The sequence below is a fragment of the Zootermopsis nevadensis genome, unplaced genomic scaffold (assembly GCF_977971745.1).
Source record: "Zootermopsis nevadensis isolate Lab colony 2312 unplaced genomic scaffold, Znev_1.0 Znev_ptg000020l, whole genome shotgun sequence".
Taxonomy (NCBI): domain Eukaryota; kingdom Metazoa; phylum Arthropoda; class Insecta; order Blattodea; family Termopsidae; genus Zootermopsis; species Zootermopsis nevadensis.
This window is the reverse complement of record NW_028259152.1, coordinates 10479450-10500558: the sequence shown is the minus strand read 5'-3', so window position 1 is coordinate 10500558 and position 21109 is coordinate 10479450. Positions and strand designations below refer to the sequence as shown.

Sequence of the window (21109 nt, the reverse complement as noted above, 5' to 3'; positions counted from 1 at the left end):
ATTGATTGTCCTATAGAAGAAACACGTTTATAACAAAAAAATCAACTGACCTCACAGCTAATGGTCAGGTTGTTAAACATCTGCTCAGAACCACCAACAACAAAAAAACACAAGCATCTACTTTGTATTATACGTTAGTACAAAACATACGAACACAATTTTATTTCCGTGGCATCACTTAGAAACGCATCTATACTTTGAAAATATTTCGAGCTCGTTCCGTGATGCACCAGTCATAAGGCTGAAAATAGTTTTCTCTATAAATTTCACACAGCATTACAAATATCCGTGAATGGCTCAGGTTCGATTCCCGGCAATAGTAAAATTCTTTCCTAGCTTCTGCGTCCAGACCGGCTCTGGGGTCCGCCCAGACTATCAAATGGGTACCGGGACCCCTTTCCCGAGGGTAAAGCAGCTGTAGCGTCAAACTAACTACTCACTTCAATCTAGGCCCGAAATAGCAGTGCTATAACTCGACGAGCCCATACGTATAAATAGTGTGGTTTTAATTAATGCCAACAGATAAACTTACCTTTTATCTTCACAATTAGTGTTTTATTACCAAATTATAAACCTACTGGTATGATCGCATTACAATCTGTAATCGTGAGATAAGAAACACCAAGATAGTCGACATACTACAAGAATCGGAATTAGTCCAGTCTTGATACTACAGTAATGAACAGTGGAAAAGTGTGCGTACTAACATAGAATAAGCGAAGACTTGTTTTTCAGACGCGTTCTGTGGTCTGTATCTCACAGATATTTCCGTTCGTATAGTTCAAACACAAGTCCTTTCATATTTTACGTCATACTACTTGTACGGTGAATTCTTTCTTATAAAACCGATACACGAACAATTTCATTTATGCTTAAAATAAAACGGGGCAAATATTCAAACATAAATTAATTATCGATTGATGTCTTCTGGGTTTCGATGTCGTGTATTCTTGCACACGAGTACCAATGTCTGTGACAAAAAACATTTAAAACGTCATTGTTTAATAAGGAAGAATAAGTATTAACAACGTCTCCACAAATCTTATCATGAACAACTCTAAGAAGCTAAATATGTTCTTGCTTTCAGTATTGTACCCACACTAAGAATATTTTTGTACGCCAACTTTTTCATTCTCCCTAACATCATTGTGCTCTCAATATGAAATTTTCTTGAAATTTCTTACTCTCCTTTGGAAAGAAGCATCAGTAAATGATGTATGACTACCAATTCGCTACTAATCTCAGTGCGCCTCTACAGATCAGTGAAGCCTCATCTCTTCCCCTCGAACCACAGCCACTCTCTTCCACAAAAGACGAACATTATGGATGTGTTTCTTCGCACAAAAGATTCTTCTCGAGCTCTGGAACTCCACGACCATTATTCCGAAAATTCTATCGAGGACTTCTTCTGTGCTTCTAAAGCCGAGAAATGGCCAGGATAGGACCGAACTGAAGACGCTTCTGTTTCGGTTAGGTCTGGAGTCACACCGGTGCAGTGGTCGAATTATCCCAGAGGAAATAATTCTAGCAACCTTTGGATACGAGATAAGTTGATTCCACATTCGGTGTGGACGTTGTGGCAAAGAGAAAAATCTTGCACTTACGGGAATTGATCTCCGGTCATCCAACTATTATGGCTCTTACAGTGGGTTCAAATTCATAACTTCACGATCTTGTGGTGTGAATTTCATTTTTAGAGAATGATCATTCTTATGAACACATAAAAATCTTAGTCCTTTTATATCCTGGAAATACAACTGTGAGGGTCGGGACATTGAAGAAGATGGAGTAGGGAAATGAGGATATAGCGGAGAAACGATGTATATGGAAACAAGAAAAATAAAGTGGAAATTAAGGATGAAGAGTGGTGGTGGAAGAGGAGGAGGAGAAGAATGAGGATGAGGAGGAGGAGGAGGAGGAGGAGGAGGAGGAGGGGAAGGAGAAGAAGAAGAAGAAGAATACGGAAGTATGGAGACAATGTATGATAAAATAAGGGAAGAAATTATTATTCTGTTTTCACGTCTTCCCCATGCCTGTGTTTCATTACTCGACCAAGGAGGACTCTCTTCTCCTGAGACTTCAAACGGCAATAGGACGACAACATTGTTTCTGTTACGATGCCGTGTAAACTTGTCGGTATATACCACTGTTTCTTGTCGTTTTACTATTGCTTACCGACCTAAGTATTTCCTGATTTCCATTATTTTCTCAACCTTTTAACAAACGTCTTGGTGAGACAAGAGAAGAAAGGTAATAATTTTTTCAGGGTTTTAAACGTAAGCTATGAAATTGGATAAAAGGCGAGCTTGTCATAGAGGCCACAAGAATCTTCTTTCTTCCGAGTCGTCCTAAGCTGATTAAACAGCATTAAAGCCGTAGAAAAGTGAAGAGGTTTCACTTAAGACGGACCTTTTGCTAATCACACTTCTTCACACTGGGTTAACATAGGTCAGTGACCTACGTCCCCGCAGAGCATGAAAACACCACTTAAGTCTCGGTCACAGCATTTATCCCCGGTCTTTAATTCTTCTGTGTGGGCCTTGATATTTTAATGTTCCTATTCGATATATGAAACCAATAAGTTTCCTGTTCACTACATTTCCGGTCCGAGACATTCTATCAGTCACAAACCTAATCTCGGCCCTACGACCACCTAGCATACATTCAAAGGTGAAAGTAAAAATGTCTGCAAACAGGACACACAATTTAAAGTGCATACATTATTGTAATAAATTCATTCCCTAAATTACAAAAATTCATACTTACATTTGCATTAAATCCGATTAGTCAAATCTCAGACGATCCATCAATTTGCCTCATTCCTTCAAATGTGGCGACAGAATGCACTTAATAAAGCCGGCCGGTGTGGAAGATGGAAATGACTCACCTTGCAATTACGTCCATTCCCGGAATACCCTGGTTCTTGATGATTGAGCCATCTGCTCGGGCGAGCCCATGGTGGGGGATTCCCGCGGGTGACAAGATGGCGGTGTGCGCTGCAGCTGGGTGGTGGTTCAGCTGCATGAACTGCATGTGGTTTAGGTGAGTGGGTGGATGATTGTAGCCATTCGCCAACAGTGGAGACTTTTCCAGCCGGGGAGGGTCTGCAATAGACATCAGTTCATCAAGTCCAAGCGATGTTACTATGTCACTCAGCTACTTGTCTCTACAGATAAACTCTCCATGTACTGCAATTGATTGATTGACTAATGGATTTAAAATCGACCCAACTAAAGTACTCGTAACAGACTGTCAGAAAAATCAAGCTGAAGGTAGAATCTAACCTTTAGAAACTCTACCTCATTTTCAAATTTTGGTTAATGTTTCAACAAACAAAATTATAGTATCCAGCACGAACAAGCGTAGATCTGCATCTGATGTGGAGGAAATGTTGTTGCCAAAATTAAGTTCATAATTTCACTTCGAAGTGTAAAAAATCGTGAACGAGTAGTGTAACTGTGCCAAGTTAAATTCACAATTTAATTAATACAAACATTTGTTGAACAGTGACAATCATAAGTATATAGAACCGCTAGACTGATTTATTTCGACTTTTCGGACATCCTAAATTTACACTCAAATTTTATCCTATAATTCGCGTTGGACCTTACTTTGTCTTTCAGTTTGTATACAGCTGTTTTAATGTAAATACTTTTTATGCTCCTAAAATATTTCTTAATGATTAATTTTAATGTTGAGGGCCCCCCACAGCCTCCAAAGTTGTCCCTTCTGATGTCTTAAACCCAAAATGCTGTTCTTCTTTATTCTGCAACGTCTAATGCTTTTCCCACCCGTCGCAATCCTCTTTGGCTTCGTCACCGTAATGCCCCTAGTACTAAATGAACGGTAAATGTGCAGTGATGTAAGGGGGAGTAGGCAAAACTCCATTCACCCTAGAATTCGCCGTCATTAGACTCGCTTTAGTTGCTGGCTTTGCGTTCTGGCTTTAAAAATCAGAAGAGTTCCAGATACATATTTTACAGAACATTGGATGGAACCCAGTGTCGATTTCGCGGATAAAATATCATCTTCACTCTTGCAAGAATAAACCACCGGTTGTTCAGACAGAGAAATTTTAGTTTAAAGATACACATTTCGAAACAATTATGCACAATATCAACCGCAAATTTAGTTAATATTCTACATGGATAATGCTATAAAACCAAGTAAACTACTTATCTTGTTACCATATTTCTGGAGCAACTCGGCATTTCCCTTACATGTCAGCTACAGAATGTCATTATAATATTCTAAATTATGGCGGCAAACGTTTTACTGCCACTATTAAATAGCAAAACACGTATTTATACAAAATGTAGCGCGAATATGTGACATATTTCACATCGATAGCACGCAGAAACCATCATATCCTCGCGCCCCATTCTGTATCTAAACGAGATATTTCGTTCACAACGTTTAAAAATTGATATTATCAAAAACTGGATCTGTAGAGGATAATACAGACACATGGTAGTTTAAAGAGTCTTATTTAACTTAACAACAAGTTATCCTACTGACATGAAATGACTAATGAAAATTCTAGTAACGTTCAATATGAATATACACCTGTACTTAACAAATTTGAATAGTTTGTACACCTGTGAGCTGGGCGGATTAATAATTTACTTCTCATGTCATGACTTTCTTCACCTCTCCCCGTAGTTGGAGGAGAAGACAATAAATGAAAGTCAATATAATTATTCTATTCGTTACTCTCACGCTGTAAGTATAGAGGGTGAGCGCTAGGTCTAAGTTCATTAGTCTCCTCAACTTCACTTGTACGCTGTCAGATCACCGGGTTGCCTAGCTGGCTGGGTTAACAGTTGATAGGACACAGCTGTGATTTATCGTTTTCTAGAGGATAATTAGCCAACAAGAATCCTAGTATATAAACCTCTCCCTTCCCCATTGCAAATGTTTCAGAGACACGATTAATAACTGTGACAGGGTGACTCACGTGCAATAGACCTTGGTTCAATACCATACAATGGCAGATATTATCGATGAAGCGGAGAATTGTGTTGTATTGAACGGTTAGAATCTCGGCCCGACACACGAATATCTTCCCCGAGGATATTCAGGTGAGATTTGAAGGTCTCACGGCGGTGAGTATGGAGATGGATGTCAACTTGGTTGTTGAGACGTAAGTCTGTGAGAAGTTAATTGAGGTTTTAGATATTTTGCTGCCTCCACTCGGCCTGAAGATGGAGGCAGCAAGTACCGAAGAAACGTCGACAAACTTCTACCATACCACACGGCTCAACATCGCAGAAGAAAATTATCTTCATACCCGTCGCCATAAGAACCTGAAATCTCACAAAATTAAATCCGCTCCGTAACGTTTACTTCAGGCTTTTAAAATCAAACTGAATCAGGCAACTCATCATTTTCGAGATTAAATACACTGACAGTCTGATAAGACTTTCACCTTATCCATTCAACAAATTCACTTTATACATTTATTGATAAAAACTGTAAAGAATATTAACTGAGTAGGTTTTGAGAAGGGAAGTATTAAGAACATTCGAACAAAAGAGAGAGGAACAAATAGGAAGGTTGTGATACATGCAGCATGTAGTAAGCACAGAGTTCGGAAATGTATAAGAAATTTGTTAGTACATTTCAACAAAATCCTTGGGATACTTAAGCTTAGATGAGAGGATAATATTAGAGGGGACCTTAGGTAAATTCGTTTTAAGTAAACCAAATTTAAGTGACTCCAACAAGGTCCAAAGGCGGGCTCTTGTGAACATGACAATGAGCCTTCGGGTTCCATTAAGTGCGAGGAATTTCTTAACCAACTAATCGACTATCAGCATCTCAGTAGAGAAAATGCATTTTCATCACATAGGTAGAAAGGAATATAAGAGGAGCAAGAATTGTGTTTCTTAACTAGTGGAGCTGCAAAGTAATAGCAATGAAGCGGCACTGTTTGGACAGTAGCTGATCTGAACGTATGCAGAAGCACGACCATAGACCGGCCCTGCGTTGATTGATGACTGTAAGTCCCGAATCTCGGCAGTTTAATCAGTCTGCGTCTCATTGCATTCATTTCATTTCGCGTTTTAAACTCACCCTGATGGTACAGAGGGGTGGAAATGGGGGATCTGATGCAGATTGAGGGAGATAAGTTACTTGCAGGATTTGGTATACTTCGTATAACGCCATAAGTTGCCTCAGAGGATTTTCGAGTTATTTGTCCTCCGTTTTTACGAAACAGGGTGGGAGATTAAAACTTTCCTAGCACTTTATTAACTGCTTCAATGTTAGAAACGAGATAACTCGTCGAGAAACACGTTTTTTTGTATGCCTTTACTTTATTTTAAAGCAACAAGATTAAACTTCTACAACTATATTTAGTAGTTCCTAACAAACCATTGGTTGGGAAGCCTGAGGGGAAGAGACAGCTGGGGAGACCTAGAAGTAGATGGGAGGATAATGTCAGGCGGGATCTATGGGAGATAGGAGTTGAAGGAGATTAGATTTTGGTGGCCCAGGGCAGGGTCCGGTGGAGGGATTTGGTTAGTTCGGTGATGAACCTTCGGGTTCCGTAAGCCATCTAGTTAGTTAGTTAGTTAGTTAACTAACTATTAATGATTTCCTACCTAGGAATTTGCCACGCAGATTTGAAAATAAACGAAGGCATTGTAAAAAATCAGAATGGGATGGGTCAACGCTGTTTAAAATTATTTAACCTTCTTAACAACATGCGGTCAATCGCTGTAGATCCTGAAAAAACAAAAGTAAGGCTCTAGTAACTGATATCAGAAGTCCTCCGTAATTTTTGGTGTTCTTTAGACTCCTTTGCTAAACTGAAGGTCAACTAAACTTGATGTGGAAGCAACAGCGTTTCTAATACGATACCGTGAGAGCAGTTAAGCGTAGATGAAGATAACCCCGTCATCAAAAAAATATATATGCATTTACCTTCAAAAATAAAATACTGCTCCCATTTTGGGTCGCGTGAGGACCAGCTCTCCTTAGTCACCAGGGGTTCGGCCTTATAACAAGACCCCTTGCTGGGTTCCACCATCCCAAAACTGCCGCAAGGCTCTGTGCCAGTTCGGTCACCACGCCAAGGAACGAGACACACAAAAAACAAACTAGTTTACTCGTAATGTGATTTATACCGTGTGAGAATCTTCATCTGTTGACGGCCGCACTTATTTGCAAAGCCAATCGGCTGATTGACCGACTGATTGGATGGCGGACAAACAAAGTAATTGACCACACCCCCTCCACTTACACGAAGTCTAAATTAAACTTTTTTTCTGAAAAACGGTCTATCGCACAAAACGTTGGCATACATTTTGACATTCCTTTCCCTTTCTTTATGCACAATTTTGTTTATTGTTTTGTATTGGTGTGAAGTTTGTCCTCCCATCTTAAGAAAAGAACGCATCGAGGGAACTGATAAGACATGTTAGGACGTAAGACGGACAACGTGACAGAAGGTTGCCGAACACTGGACAATGGGGGCCTCATAATTTATACTCTTAACCAAATACTCTTAGAGTGACCAATCCAAGGCAGATGAGATGAACGGGATATGTACCGCTCGCAGAAAGATGAGAAATGCATACAAATTCTGGGTGCGATGCCTGGAGGGAAGAGCCACCAGGAGGAATATCGAACTGTAGACGTGAGGATATACTAAAATATAACTTGTGGTTCGAAGGAGTGGATTTGATCCATCAGGGTCAGGATATGCTCTGCTAAAGGGCTCTTCTGAACACGATGATATGCGATGAACTCCGTTAAAGGTGGAGAATTTCTTTACTAGTCGGTCGACTATTAATTAGACTCTCATAAAGGAATGTTTCATGGAGTTACTTATACAGGTTAAAACAAATGCTATGTATTTGGCTAAAACATATTTTTACGTAGAGGATATTTTAAATCTGTAGATTACACGTTGCAGTAAGGCGTAGTAAGTTCAGCTTTGCAACAATGGATATGCATCTGCTGGAAATAAACATCAAGGTCAAACAGGTAGGCTACACAAAATTGCTATACCCAGCATGGACAGGGAGTTAAGGGAACTGGGCCTTCTGGAACTTGGACTCACGAGGAGAAAGGAGGGGCGAGGTGGATCTCTATTAACAGTCCGGCCTAGAAAACCTCAGTATTATTGTGTATTGCCGAATCACTTTTTCGCCTACACAGTTTTTCTAAAGCGTGCGCATTTCATTTATTCCAAAAAAAAACATATTTCACTAACATAACTATTTTTCATGAAGACATTTTCTCGTTTCCAGTTCCTGGTTTTGCGCTAACAACGAAATAATGATTCATTTATTTGTTGCCCACATGTCCTATGTACATCATATCACCTTGAGTCACCTGATAAAAATGCATGCCTTGACAAAATTCATTCTGAAAATTTGTCAACTTTGCTGTATACTTTCCCAGCCTTCTAAGGTTCTATGTAAATCGTTTTAAAGTCTTCAGTCTTTTGTAAGTAACCTTGGCAAATCGACTTAAATTCAGTCAACTAGAAATATTCCTCGTCACATATTCTGACGTGTTCTTTCAAAATATTTTTATTAAATTACCTGCCATTCACTTACATAAATTGTTTCAAGTCAGATCTAGACAGATATTACAAAGAGGCCTATGAGTTCTTTTAAAATTTCTTTCTCCGTTTGAATTCCCCATTAAATCGAGATAATATAAAATGATATTAAACAATTGACCATTACACAAAGTAATATTTAACGCATTTCCAGTCCGCGCTTTCACCACAGAACGGTCACGAAATGAACCACAAATAAGTATTTACTAACCTAACCCATTATTTTACAGCTCTCAGTCAGTTTATGGTATTTTACGAGATGGGAGATTAAAACTCAAAATCTTCAACCACGCATCCAGTTAAACAACTTACAGAGGTTTTGGCCGCTCTAGATGGGAATCACCTACCAAGTCGTGGATCCATTACAAGACAGTACAGACACACACAAAATATATGGACATATAAATATGATACTATCACTACTATTACCACATTGCAATGTTTACATGATATTGTTAGCGTATTAAATGGTACTAGTTGATGTAAGTGTAATGTTAGATTTTGTATAATAATTTTTGAAAAGCAAACTGAAGTTTCACATACTCATAAAATTGCAGTGTTGAGTAGACCCGTTGTCAAAACTTCGTGGCGCGCGCTCAGGTTGTGGGTTCAAGAAAAATCCGCAACACATGGAGTAAAGCTTAAATTGTCTGTGAATCGTGAAACGGTAATGAATCTTAGGTTTTCATAAAAGACGAGGGAATTTATTGACCAGAGCTGCGTCTATTAGCTTCTTTGTTTCATGGATTTATTTAGTTTCCTTCAAATTATTTAACGATGAGACTATCACTAGCTATAAATCGAGTGATCCATTTTCAGTAGTAGATTCTATATTACATTCTACACATAATAACATCAAATACTGACAACACTGTACGAGTTTATGGTCAACATATAACACGCATTTCATTTCATAACTTAATAATCTACCTCAACAATAAATTTTACATGCCTGTCTCTTATATTTAATTAATTATAGCCATAAAATGGAAAAGAGACATAGATTTCATGACAAAAATTAATTTTCTTTCGGTCGAGACTGGATGAAAGAGAGAGAATTAGGTTCTCACAGTGATGAAGATGAAAATACTGTTCTTCTGGGTTACGACGTCATAGAAGTGTCCAGTCTTAGGAGGATACCAACGTTTCGGAGAAACATACTGTCTGATTGCATCAATCTTCATCCCTGAAGATGGAGACAGAGTGTTTCTCCGAAACGCTGATTAATACATACGAGTCTACAAAGAATCACAACTTTCATGAAACTCCTTTAGCAGAGAAAAAGTAAGTAACGATTCAAAGGACTGTACAGTCCTAACGCCTTGTTGGATTTTTTAAGAACTGATAACGAATTATTTAACACAAACCTGACCCACAAAGAACAACGAATACGAACGAAGTTATTTTTTACTACCAATTCTTTATGCTTCTTACTATAAGGTGCTATTTACAGCAACACTATTTTATAAGACAATATTAGTAAGAAAGGTACAAGATAATGAAACACCAGCAATTTATATAATTTGCTATCTGTTTCTCGAAATTTTCATTTCGATGCTAGTTTAATTCATATGATTTTTATAAACGGTTTCGATTCGTAAGTTACTGTAATTTGTGTACCCTTTTATTTCTCTTGATGTAGGTTTGACATGAAAATAGGAGCGGATATACCTGCCATAAGACACCTGGAGATATAATAACCAGTGTTTTGCGAGAACACAAGTTCACAACCATAGCAATTCTACATTAACGCATAATGACACGCCTCACGTCTCTCTCAACCCCGAAAACTTTTACAAGCACCTTCTTCTTTACCCTAATTTACATTCGTTGCTATCATTTCTGCTTCCCGTCCTTTTCTCGCTTTCTGCTCTTCACAGCCCGTTCTACAAACTGTGGAATTCGATTTGGCTTCAGGCAGTACAAGTCAGAATACAATGCAAATGCTTCGCTTTTAAACAAACTTCACAAGTAAGCCACGAAACATTTATTTTATACACTCATGAGTTAAAATATCGCCCATTCATCTACGGAATATATTATTTTTCGAGGAAGAAATGTTAAACATATTACGTAAATAACAAATGGCTGGAAAATGGTTCTTAACTTTTTATTGTTAGGCAAATTATCGTGGGCTCTATAAATACAGAATAAGGCTCTGTGGAATAACATTAAGTCGAATAATGCTAAGGACCTTACTGGTAAAAGCATCCTTATAAACTAACAACAATCAGACAAGATTATATCAAAGATTGCCTTCCTTAACGCGGATAACCACAATTCCTTGAAACAAATAACATAAAGAGTGAACTTCAAAGTGTCACGCTGAAAATTGTTTCTTAGGGGAATTATGGTATAGTACAAAATATACCAATACCATTTTCCAAATCATCATTCATAATCAGCCTTTTCATTTTTATTCGAAGTTCCGTAACTTCACAATTTTACTCAGTATCTTTAAATGAATTACTAAATTTAAAAAAATAAGTTATAAGAGTTTTCTTAACCCCTACTTATGACAAGGTTGATAATTAAATCCAATTATATAGAAATATAACCAGAATGAAATATTTAAAATTGTTCTTTTGGACTATGCCTGTCGTCTAAATTATAAAATAATAGATCTGAATTCAGGCCTAAGGCTAGCTCTACCAGGGGGGCTTAGTAGATAGGGTTTCTTTCCTATTTTCCCCCTCTTACCTGAAGATGGAAATAGAATCAGCTTACGAAACTTTGTGATTTTATTATTTTATGATCCAAACGATGGACAAAGTCCGAAAGAACAACTTTGCATACTATAACGCATTGTCGTTAGAAACCTTCAGATTCTGACCAATTAAATATGTCTTCAATTAAATCGTCAAAAACTAACGTCTTTCAAGAAACGTGTATTTCAGAAATGCTAGCTATTATGCACATATTATATGCCTATCCATGTCTATCACAATGGACTTGTGATAATGAATATAAAAACTATTAATAACTAATAACTATAAAGTTATTTTCTTGAACAACTTATAAATTATTCATTTAGTTAACTATCACTCGTAATTCTGTAAGGCATAGAAAACAGACGTTGACAGATCCTAATTCTTAATAAGAAATGTTTTATGTCTCTGCCAGTCGGATGGGAAACATTCTGAAGGGGCGGCGACCATCTGATGGAAAAGGTTAAAGGCGCACAGAATTTCACGTCAGAAATGTTATAAGCTGCTTATGAGGTTTTGCTATAACTGATGATCTCATACCTGTCCTGTCTTGTTCGTCCCATGCAAGTCGTTAATAAAGCAGCTATTCCACGGAGAATAACAATTACAAAAAATATAATTCCCCCACGACGTATGCAGAGAAGTCTACGGATGGACACCGTTGATCGTCAAAGCAAATGATGTCACTTTTAATCGACGTCCTACATAGTAAAGTTGCAAGCAAAGTGAGATAAATTCGTATAACATTTCAGTCGGACAACTTATTTAAAGAGCTCAATTGGTAGACCTAGGTATAGATGGAGAGATTATATCGAAGTGGGATGCCTAAGAAAAACCAGTGTTAACGAAATGCAACAAACGACTTCGCGGCCTCTTCATGAATCATCAGGCTTCATACAATACAAGAAATTTCTTGACATTTAATTTAAATTTAGAACTGCAGTCGGCGAATTTAATTCTTGTTCTCATCGAAACAATGGAAAGATAGAAGAATCTCGTACCCATCTTTCTTCACTTTCTCCACACCAGCTCATAGGCATTTCCTTCAATACAATAAACACGATAGCATGCTGGGTCAGATTGGGGCAATTCGAAGCGTCAGCTGGTAGGTGGATCTGCCAACAATAGTGGAAGTAGAGCTACCTAATTCTGCCGGTAGGTGACTACTACCAAGCAAGGAAGTACGGCGTAAATTTGTGTAGACAACTTCTGATGACCAATGCCAATATAATATGCCAGCAGTGACAGCAACACCATTCTGAAATACATTTTTCTGTTCATATCCGTAAATAAATTTCAGTCTCTAAATCCCAAAAATTAGGGTAAGAAATGTAGGCGGAAGAATTGGTGGAAGGTAAAGGGAATGAAATGGGGGAGGGGTAGAATGGACCGGTTGGGGAGCAGGGAAGGAAGGAGTGGGAGACCCCCAGTGGGGTTGGAGGGCGAAACGAGAAGGGGCAGATCCTTTAGTAGGGAACATATGAATGCATATAAATATCGTAAACATCCGCAACTTTTATTTTAAAGACTTTCTGATTTGGTGAATATGTAATAAAAATAAGTTCACAGTAAAGAATATCTGTTTATGTGCAGTGTGGTCAGTTTAAAAAAATTGATAAGTACCGCTTTGACTATCAATCACGGAAACATGGAATTTCACAGATGATGGAAAACTTCTTTTAACGGTTTCTGGAAAAATAATTTCTTCGATGGAGTTAGTTATGAAACAAAATTTGAAAAGTCGTTACACATTAACAATACGTTATTTTTAACGCCACTTGCACATTAAGAATGAAACTCTACCAACGCGTGATGTAACTTACTTAAAATAGTTTTAAGTACCAAAGGTTATGGTCTATTTAAATTACCCTATTAATCCGAATTCACTGAACAAACAAGGGAATTCACGCGAAGTCAAAACATATTATTGAGGACAGATGGTAATATCGGCAATATAATCCAAGACTCGTATTAAAGGGTATTTCTTATATGTACTGTATATAGCATGAAGGATTTTAATGAGAATGTACTGTTTAAATTCAGCGGAAAATAATTTGCCATAAATTCATTTCTTACTCCCTCACTTCCTGTTCCATATCCGTTTCCAACTTTACCTTCTCACATCCTGTCCCATCCCTTTCAGATTATAACAGTAACTAAACTTACCCGCCGTGCTACGTACTACGTTATTCCATCTTTTTCGTAACCCTTGTTAAACATACTAATTAAACCTGCACTTGTAACACAGAACATTGCCATCTACCTTCATTACTGACAACTTCTAACCTTCTGTGAGAGCAAACAAACATGCATCAAAGCAAGCAAAATGAAATTGTGCTACATATAACATAGATTTCATGCTTGTTCATTACTGCAGAAAATTATAATCCCAACTGTAGTCTTAAATAAAGTATTTGTGGCGATAATTTTTTATTGCTGTCAACCAAAAATGTATTACGTCAGAGTGCAAATAATTGGCTCCTTGCATAGATAGCTTATTTGTAACCTCCCCTTCCCCCTTAAAGGTTATAAAACGATAAGGATTTCAGAGCTACAACATTTCTCGTTAATTGAGACATTTTACGCGTTCCAGACTATTCGTTAGTCTATCTGCCCTCGTGTGAAAATGCTTTGCAGTTGTAAATCTTTTTTTAAAGCAATGCGCTACGATACTTTTTACGCCTTTTATATGACTGTGTATAAAGAGGAATATTGGGTAAGAGCTGAGAGAAAGAAGAACGTCAAATTGGAGGAGAGGCTATCTTGAGAGCAAACGGGGTGAAAAATATGCTTGTAATTTAGGCCTTGGTAATAAAAAATTAAAAAAATAAAATTTTGGTATCAACTTGGGCCTATGACAAAAAAATAAATTGGTGTGGAAGAATATTATGTTTGTACTGGAGTGACACTTGGCCTCTCATACACAGATTGTGTTTTAAAACAAGGTTCTAAAAGAGATTTATTTACAACAGAACAGAGAAATCACAATGAGATATTCAATTCATCGAGTGTCATTAGGAGGATAAAATCACACAGAATGAGATGGATTTGGCACGTAGCATGCACGAAGAAGACGAAATATGCGTACAAAATCTTGGTTGAAATAACTGAAAGGAAGATACCTTGCTGAAACAGGTTTGGAAGGCATGGACTTCGCTCAGAATAAGGACCACTGGCGTGAACGCAGTTGAGAATGTGTTGCATAGAGTCGGAGAATTTTTTGACTAGCTAAGCGCACTATTAGGTTCTCAAGAAAAATTCTGCTCCATTAAGTCAAGCCGTTAGTCACTTTGCTACTTAGTCATTCCGCCAGCTACTTCGTTATTTAGCAACTTCGCCCGTCATTGTAACCACTCCACCGCAACATTCGATCACACACATCGTGAACGAAGTATAAGTCTATAATGATTTGGGCGTGTGTGTCCGTAGCGGAGGGTAAAGCTGTTGGAAGGTTGACAGGCTCTGAAGCCATTTGAGTCGGGTTGTAATTATGGGTTGTCACCCACATAACCTGAAATGCAGCCTCCTTTCTTTCCATTGCGGACGGGTTATTATCTGTATTTCTTATTTCGACTTCTATCTTTGTGTTGCACGCCCCTCCATTACTCTGCAGTTTATTTCATTCCATTTCATTTGAAGAAACCTCCCCTCACCGCTCCTACCTCCACCACTTAGTGCTAAGCCGTTGTTTTATCCGACCGACCGATGTTGCTTACCGTCAAAAAGGGCATATATCTACACTCGCTTCAATTAAGGAATATTTAGATTCCTTGCACCAAGACTGAAGAACAATTTCTTATCGGAAAATTCGATGTTGCTGTTCGTTGAAGATGACCTACATGATAGGTCAATAGCTTGCTAGAATTTGGCACAAAGGTTGAAGATTAGACCAACAATATTTCTGCCCGGATGAGACAATTCGATACGATAAATTGAAGAGTTTTGCGGGAAAACTCAGTGACGAGAAAATAATAGATACCAAATGAATTATTATTTAGGAAGACTGAGCTTATCTTTAAATGCAGTAAAACGTCGAACGTACAGACCAAGTGGTTAAAATCCCGATACATTCTCAGGAGATCTCCGGTTCAAAACCAGGTCCAGAGACCAGTTACTCTGGCATATTTTCGTAACGTTCCTTACCCCTACCAAGAAAATGTTACGATAGTACCTAAAATTTAGTCACGACCGTTTCCTTCCACGTCCATTACAGTTCACTAATCTTCATATCATTCGACGCTACATCATCTGATTTTCTTGTTTTAAAACGTAAATTAGTAAATTAATATAATTAAGAGATAAAGAAAGTGTAATTATTAATTCAACATTGCTTTCTAAATAGATATACCACAACAATTTCTGTACTTTAGAGATGATATTTAATTAAATCCACACGTTTATATACAGACCTAACTATTAAATAAATACTATCTTCTTGCGTTTCGTAATACCGTTAAGTTGAGCTCTGGGCGTTTATCGAACTTGCGTTTCTACTTCGTTTCAGAATACGCCATAAGAAACATCCAAGAATATCAGAACACACTGGAACTATATAAACATATTAGCTTCTGGTATTCTGATGCTGTTAATTTCTTCGTAAAATATATACATACCGTAAAGAAATACACAGCAACTCTGCAGCAAAGCAGACAAAACCAAGTCGTCCTTACAAATAGTTAATAAATCCTACGTAAATGCTAAAATGTTCAAATGCACCTATGTGGGAAAGACGGTAAAAACCGAAAGCTGAAATTAAAAGGAGATTAAATTCGAGGGGCGTTTGCTTTCATTTAGTTCAGAATCATATGTCATACGTTGCTACGTAAACACTTCCCTAATTCACTAACTATAGTCGTTCTTCAGAAGCTCAGATATCCAAAACACTCTCCGCGTTGTGCATAAGAATCTACCACCGATTCCTATCTTGAGAAAGATTAATACAACAGACGTCATCGTACCTCAAATCTATTTTAATATTATCCCCCTCATCTGAGCCTGGGTCCCCCAAGTCTTATTTTTCTTTCTTTCAGGCTTCCCAATCAAAATGTTGCAAGCAGTTCCTTATCTGCTTGCATGCTACATCATCCACCAATCTCATCATCTTTGATCTGATGTTCGTAATCATGTCCGGTGAATTATGGAATATTCTCCACTCTCCTGTCACTTCATCCCTCTTTCCTTCAAATATTCTCAAAACCAACTTCTTCTCAAACATTTCAATATGTGGTCTTCGTCTAAAGTGAGAGACCACGTTTCGCACCCACGCAAAATTGTATTTCTGTGTATTTTAAAATTTACGTTCATGGGCAGCAGACTAAAAGATAAAGGATCTGAATTTAATGGCAGAAACTACTCCTCATGGTGTCTATCCTAAATGTCCTCTTGGGCGAAATTCTTATTGGCTGTCCTCATTCCCCAAATCTTTGAACTTCCCACACTTTCAAACGATTTATTATTAGCTAGTATAAAAATTTTGTCCAGCATTCTGGTCGCAAGTCATGAATATACAAGTCTACTTATTTATCTCTGCGTCTATTTCTTGACCAATTTCCTTATTACTACCTAATACAGCTTTTGTGTTTTGTGATAAATTTAATTACGTTTACATTAACATCGTCAGGATATACCTGAAGCTGATGTGTGCCATTCAGATCACTCTTTGCTTTCTTGGACCTTCCTAATTGGGTATTCTAAAGCAAAGTTGAAAAGCAATTGCGATAAAGCATCTCCTTGTTTTAAACCATTCTAAATAGAAAATGCGTCAGACAACGTTTTACCTGTACGCACTTTAATAAAGGTTTCATTTAAACATATTTACATGTGCCTAAAAGTTCCAATAATATATCGAATTTAGTGAGATTGTTGTAAAAAAACTTCCCTCCTAAATGGATTATAGTCTTTCTTAAACTCTATATGTAAACAGCTTACGTAGGTCACCGTTCCACGGTAAACCCATTTTTTTCCAGCATATGACGAACGCAGAATGTCAGATCAGTAGTTAATCTATTAAGTCGAAATCCACATTAATGATTCCCAAGTATAGAAATAACCTTGGCATAAGAATGTTGGATAAAATTTTATATGTAGTTGATAACAGTGATACTCCTGGATAATTACTACACTTAGATTTTTAAACCTTATTATTCTATACAGGTACGTAAAAGTTTCCTGCCATTTCTCTGACATTTCTTCCTTATTATAAGCGGAATTAAAATGTTTGTAGATCTGAAATCGTAATCTATTACATCCTGCTTGGATCAGTTCTATCAGAATTTTATCAGTACCTGTTGATTTATATATTTTCAACTTCTCTGTAGCAGTCTCAACCCCAAAACAACTAGACTCAAGTACTAGCTGTTCTGTTTTAAGTATTTCAATCTGTCTAACATCGTTAATATCATGTAAATTCAATAGCTAACAGACGTTATTCTTCCATTTGTTCAAAACACTGGCAAACACAAACACCAAGCAGTAAAATAAAAATTATTAATGTTACGCGTTATTTTATATGAGTGTGAAACTTGGTTCTAGCTCTAAGAGAGGTGGATAGACTGAAAACTTTTAAAAACAGAATGCTAAGGAGATTATTTCATGTTTAAGAAAGGCCTTACTATCCCAACGTTGGACTAAAAAATTACACGAAAAATCTCAACCTGAATTGTTGACATTCGAGATTTATTCCGTGCATCCGGAGGTACATTGTTAACCTACACAGCCACGCCAAAGGGCACAACTACAAATATCTCACACTGATTAAACTGTAAAGGCTTTTCTTTATTGCCTGAGAGGCTGTGTCAATCATGCCAGCTTTATGTTCATAAGCAGAAATACAGGTCAACATACAGACAATGCGTTTTCGATGCATGGAGTAGTGTTTACTCTTGAAATTGAAACATGCAACTCAGTATGAGGGTGCAATACTGGTACTGCTGTTGCAAACACCCCCCCCCTCCATTCCCTAACATTCCTCTCCCTCACCGGAGGGACTTTAAGCCCCTCCATACATCGCCCCAATCTTTTGTTAAGACGCTATTGTAAAATGAGTCACATGGAATCATCGTCAAAATTAATATAATAGAGACTAGGTCCATACAGAAACAGTCCATAATAGAAGAAAGAAATGGACGATAATAAAATATAAAGATGATGATGATGATAGAAGAACTAACATAAAATAGATACAGACAAGTCCTGTGTTCGCGCTTCTTAACAGAACGTCCAAGGAACCGCACATTTGTGCTGTTCCGTATTCTGAAAATATAACAAAAAGAATATCGATTTGGAATTTCGTTTCGCGTTACCATCTGTCCGTTACAAGGGCCGGTGAACAAAAACGATGTCTGATGTAATAAATAAAATACAGTTCAGTTGACAAATAGGTCGTATAACGATGCCGTTTCAGATACTTCGAACTCTGTAAATAGAATTTTTTGAGCCAATTATGAAATTCAAAAATGTTTTGAAATGCAACCTAAATTATATTCACATTCATATTAACCATCAGAGATTAAGTATCCTGAACACTTCTGGCTCCAATGTCTACAATTCAATTCCGTGTTTGGCAACTGTTTAACTTCTTGTGTAAACGGTTCTGATATTGTGCCTGTGGGAATTCGTGCTATAGCAAAAATTAGACTCGTATCTTTGTAATGTCTCCAAATTCAAATCGGTGGCAGATGTTTTAAAAACAAGTAACTTTTGTTTAATAACACAAAAAACTAAAAATAATAGCATGGTCATCATGCTATATAATTCGAAGTTATGAAAACAACCGATCATATCGAACTTCATTTATACGGATGTGTCATAAACATATATTCTAATAAGAGTCGTAGAAATTTAGTCTAAACTATCAGAACCGTAAAATTAACCAGCCTCACGGCGAGTGCTTTTAAAACTAGTTCCTCACCATTAAATTAAATATTACTTGTTTAATCCTAGCATCCTTTTCCTCTGTGCTTTTATGGCGTATTGCTATTGAAGTCAATGGCACAAGCAAAGAAGCCTTATATTTTAACAGTGATAATTTAAAAAAATAAACTTTTCTGTTTTCTGGTTTTAATTTCAGTTAATTATTTTTACACTGCATATGTACGGTTTCATTACCAGAATACAGAGCGATTTGGTGTGGAAGACCGAATAAAAATACATTTTAAAATTTCAAAATAGGAAATGTCAGTGTAAAAGAGTACAATTAATTTTCTGTTGTGTTTCACAGTTATTCTAACATTATCGTTCAACTCCACTAATCAACACAGAAATTTTAAGTTATAAATAGTTCGTCATACATTGTTTCCACTTACAGCAGATTTCATGAAACTTCATTCATGTTTCAACACAAATTCATTTTCAATACGACGTAAGAATTCCTGAAGACATAGTAACACCTTACTACAGGTAACATTAATGCATAAACATATATTTACCAGTCTTTTGTGCTTGGTAAAGAGGTGCTTAAGACAAACATAAATCATAGTGACTTTAGTTCTTAGCGATCACAAAAACTACGCATCAGTGAAGCTACTAACCACGAGCTGGATGACTTGGGTTCGACTTAATTTTCGCCACCTCGTCCACAGAGGCCCAGTGGTCCTTCCAGCCTCAGTACGCGACTTTCACCTACAGAGGGTCGTTCATCCGCTAATGAAACGACCGGGTCATCAATCTGACCATTGACCTCAGCCCGAGTCTAAAAATCCGTGGAACTTTACCTTCAATCCGCCGAACACCTTCACAGCATGACTCAAGCAAAAAGGGACAACTTGACTATATTTATGAGATCAAGAAACCCAATCGTCTTTTTGCCGGTAATAAATGAAAAATCAAGGCCGACGAGTCAAAATATTTAATTCTTGTTTTCGTTAAATTATCTCTTGCCCTCTTTATTTGTTTTTTTTATTCATATGCATTACTGAACCGGTGTGGATATGAACGCAAGGTTAACACGACACTGACGTGTTTAAACATCGGGGCGTAGCGAGAGAAATACAATTCCCTACTGTTTTTCTTCATCATTATGAAATGAGCCTTCCCTTTGTTTCATTTCAACTTTTCTTAAACATGAAAGACGCCAAGAACTGCCGATAGTAGTGTCTCACCCCTCCACTGTGAAGCATAGTTGTAATCAGCTGTTTGTCAGTTGCTTGTTCCTGAATTTCTTGAAAGTCTGTCGAGTAGAATTTTGTCTGGCCGATGATGGTCCTCGTACATGTACGCATATGATTATACAATTAGGACATGATTTTGCTACATTTCAGGTAATATTAAGTATAGGCTTTAAACTACCAATAACATTACACGATAAATTTCTGGATTTGTACCCCTGCATACTGAAACCCGCGATACAAATATACAATATATATATATATATATATATATATATCTGTGTGTGTGTGTGTAAAAGCAGGGAATTACATGTATTTATACATGCGATCAGCAATCGAAAAGCTTTACAAATTGCTCGACTCCATATTCTAATTTCGCCCCTCATTTAACCACGTAAGTGTATTAATTCTAACTGCAGCCACAAATACCTTGTAAAATTATTTTGAGCTGCTATTACATCCATATTTTCCTTATAAATACGAAAATTCGCGAATCGCCAACGTGTTTATTTTGATATTTGAACTTGTTCCCTTTGCTAACTGAATGTGCACACTCGTTCAGACAAATGAACTGTGGACATTATAGAGTGAGGGGCAGTGAGGAAGCAGTGACAGACAGAATGACACACGCAAGGAGGAAATGTTCAAACAACAGATTACTTTTAATGACATTCTTCCGCCCCACAAATTGTTGCCCTGTAGTGGGGCACTGCAAGCAATTG

The 21109-nt window shown here is 37.3% G+C and overlaps 1 protein-coding gene across 5 annotated transcripts in view; it reads right to left on the bottom strand.

Annotated features, from left to right (window-relative positions):
• The window catches only part of dac (dachshund family transcription factor), a 457012-nt gene that overhangs the window by 235291 nt on the left and 200612 nt on the right, over positions 1-21109 (bottom strand). For all 5 annotated transcript variants that reach the window (XM_087351712.1, XM_087351710.1, XM_087351711.1 and 2 more), the window contains exon 3: positions 2888-3104. In XM_087351712.1, coding sequence (XP_087207838.1) covers positions 2888-3104 — 217 coding nt within the window. The remainder of the gene's footprint in view (positions 1-2887; positions 3105-21109) is intronic.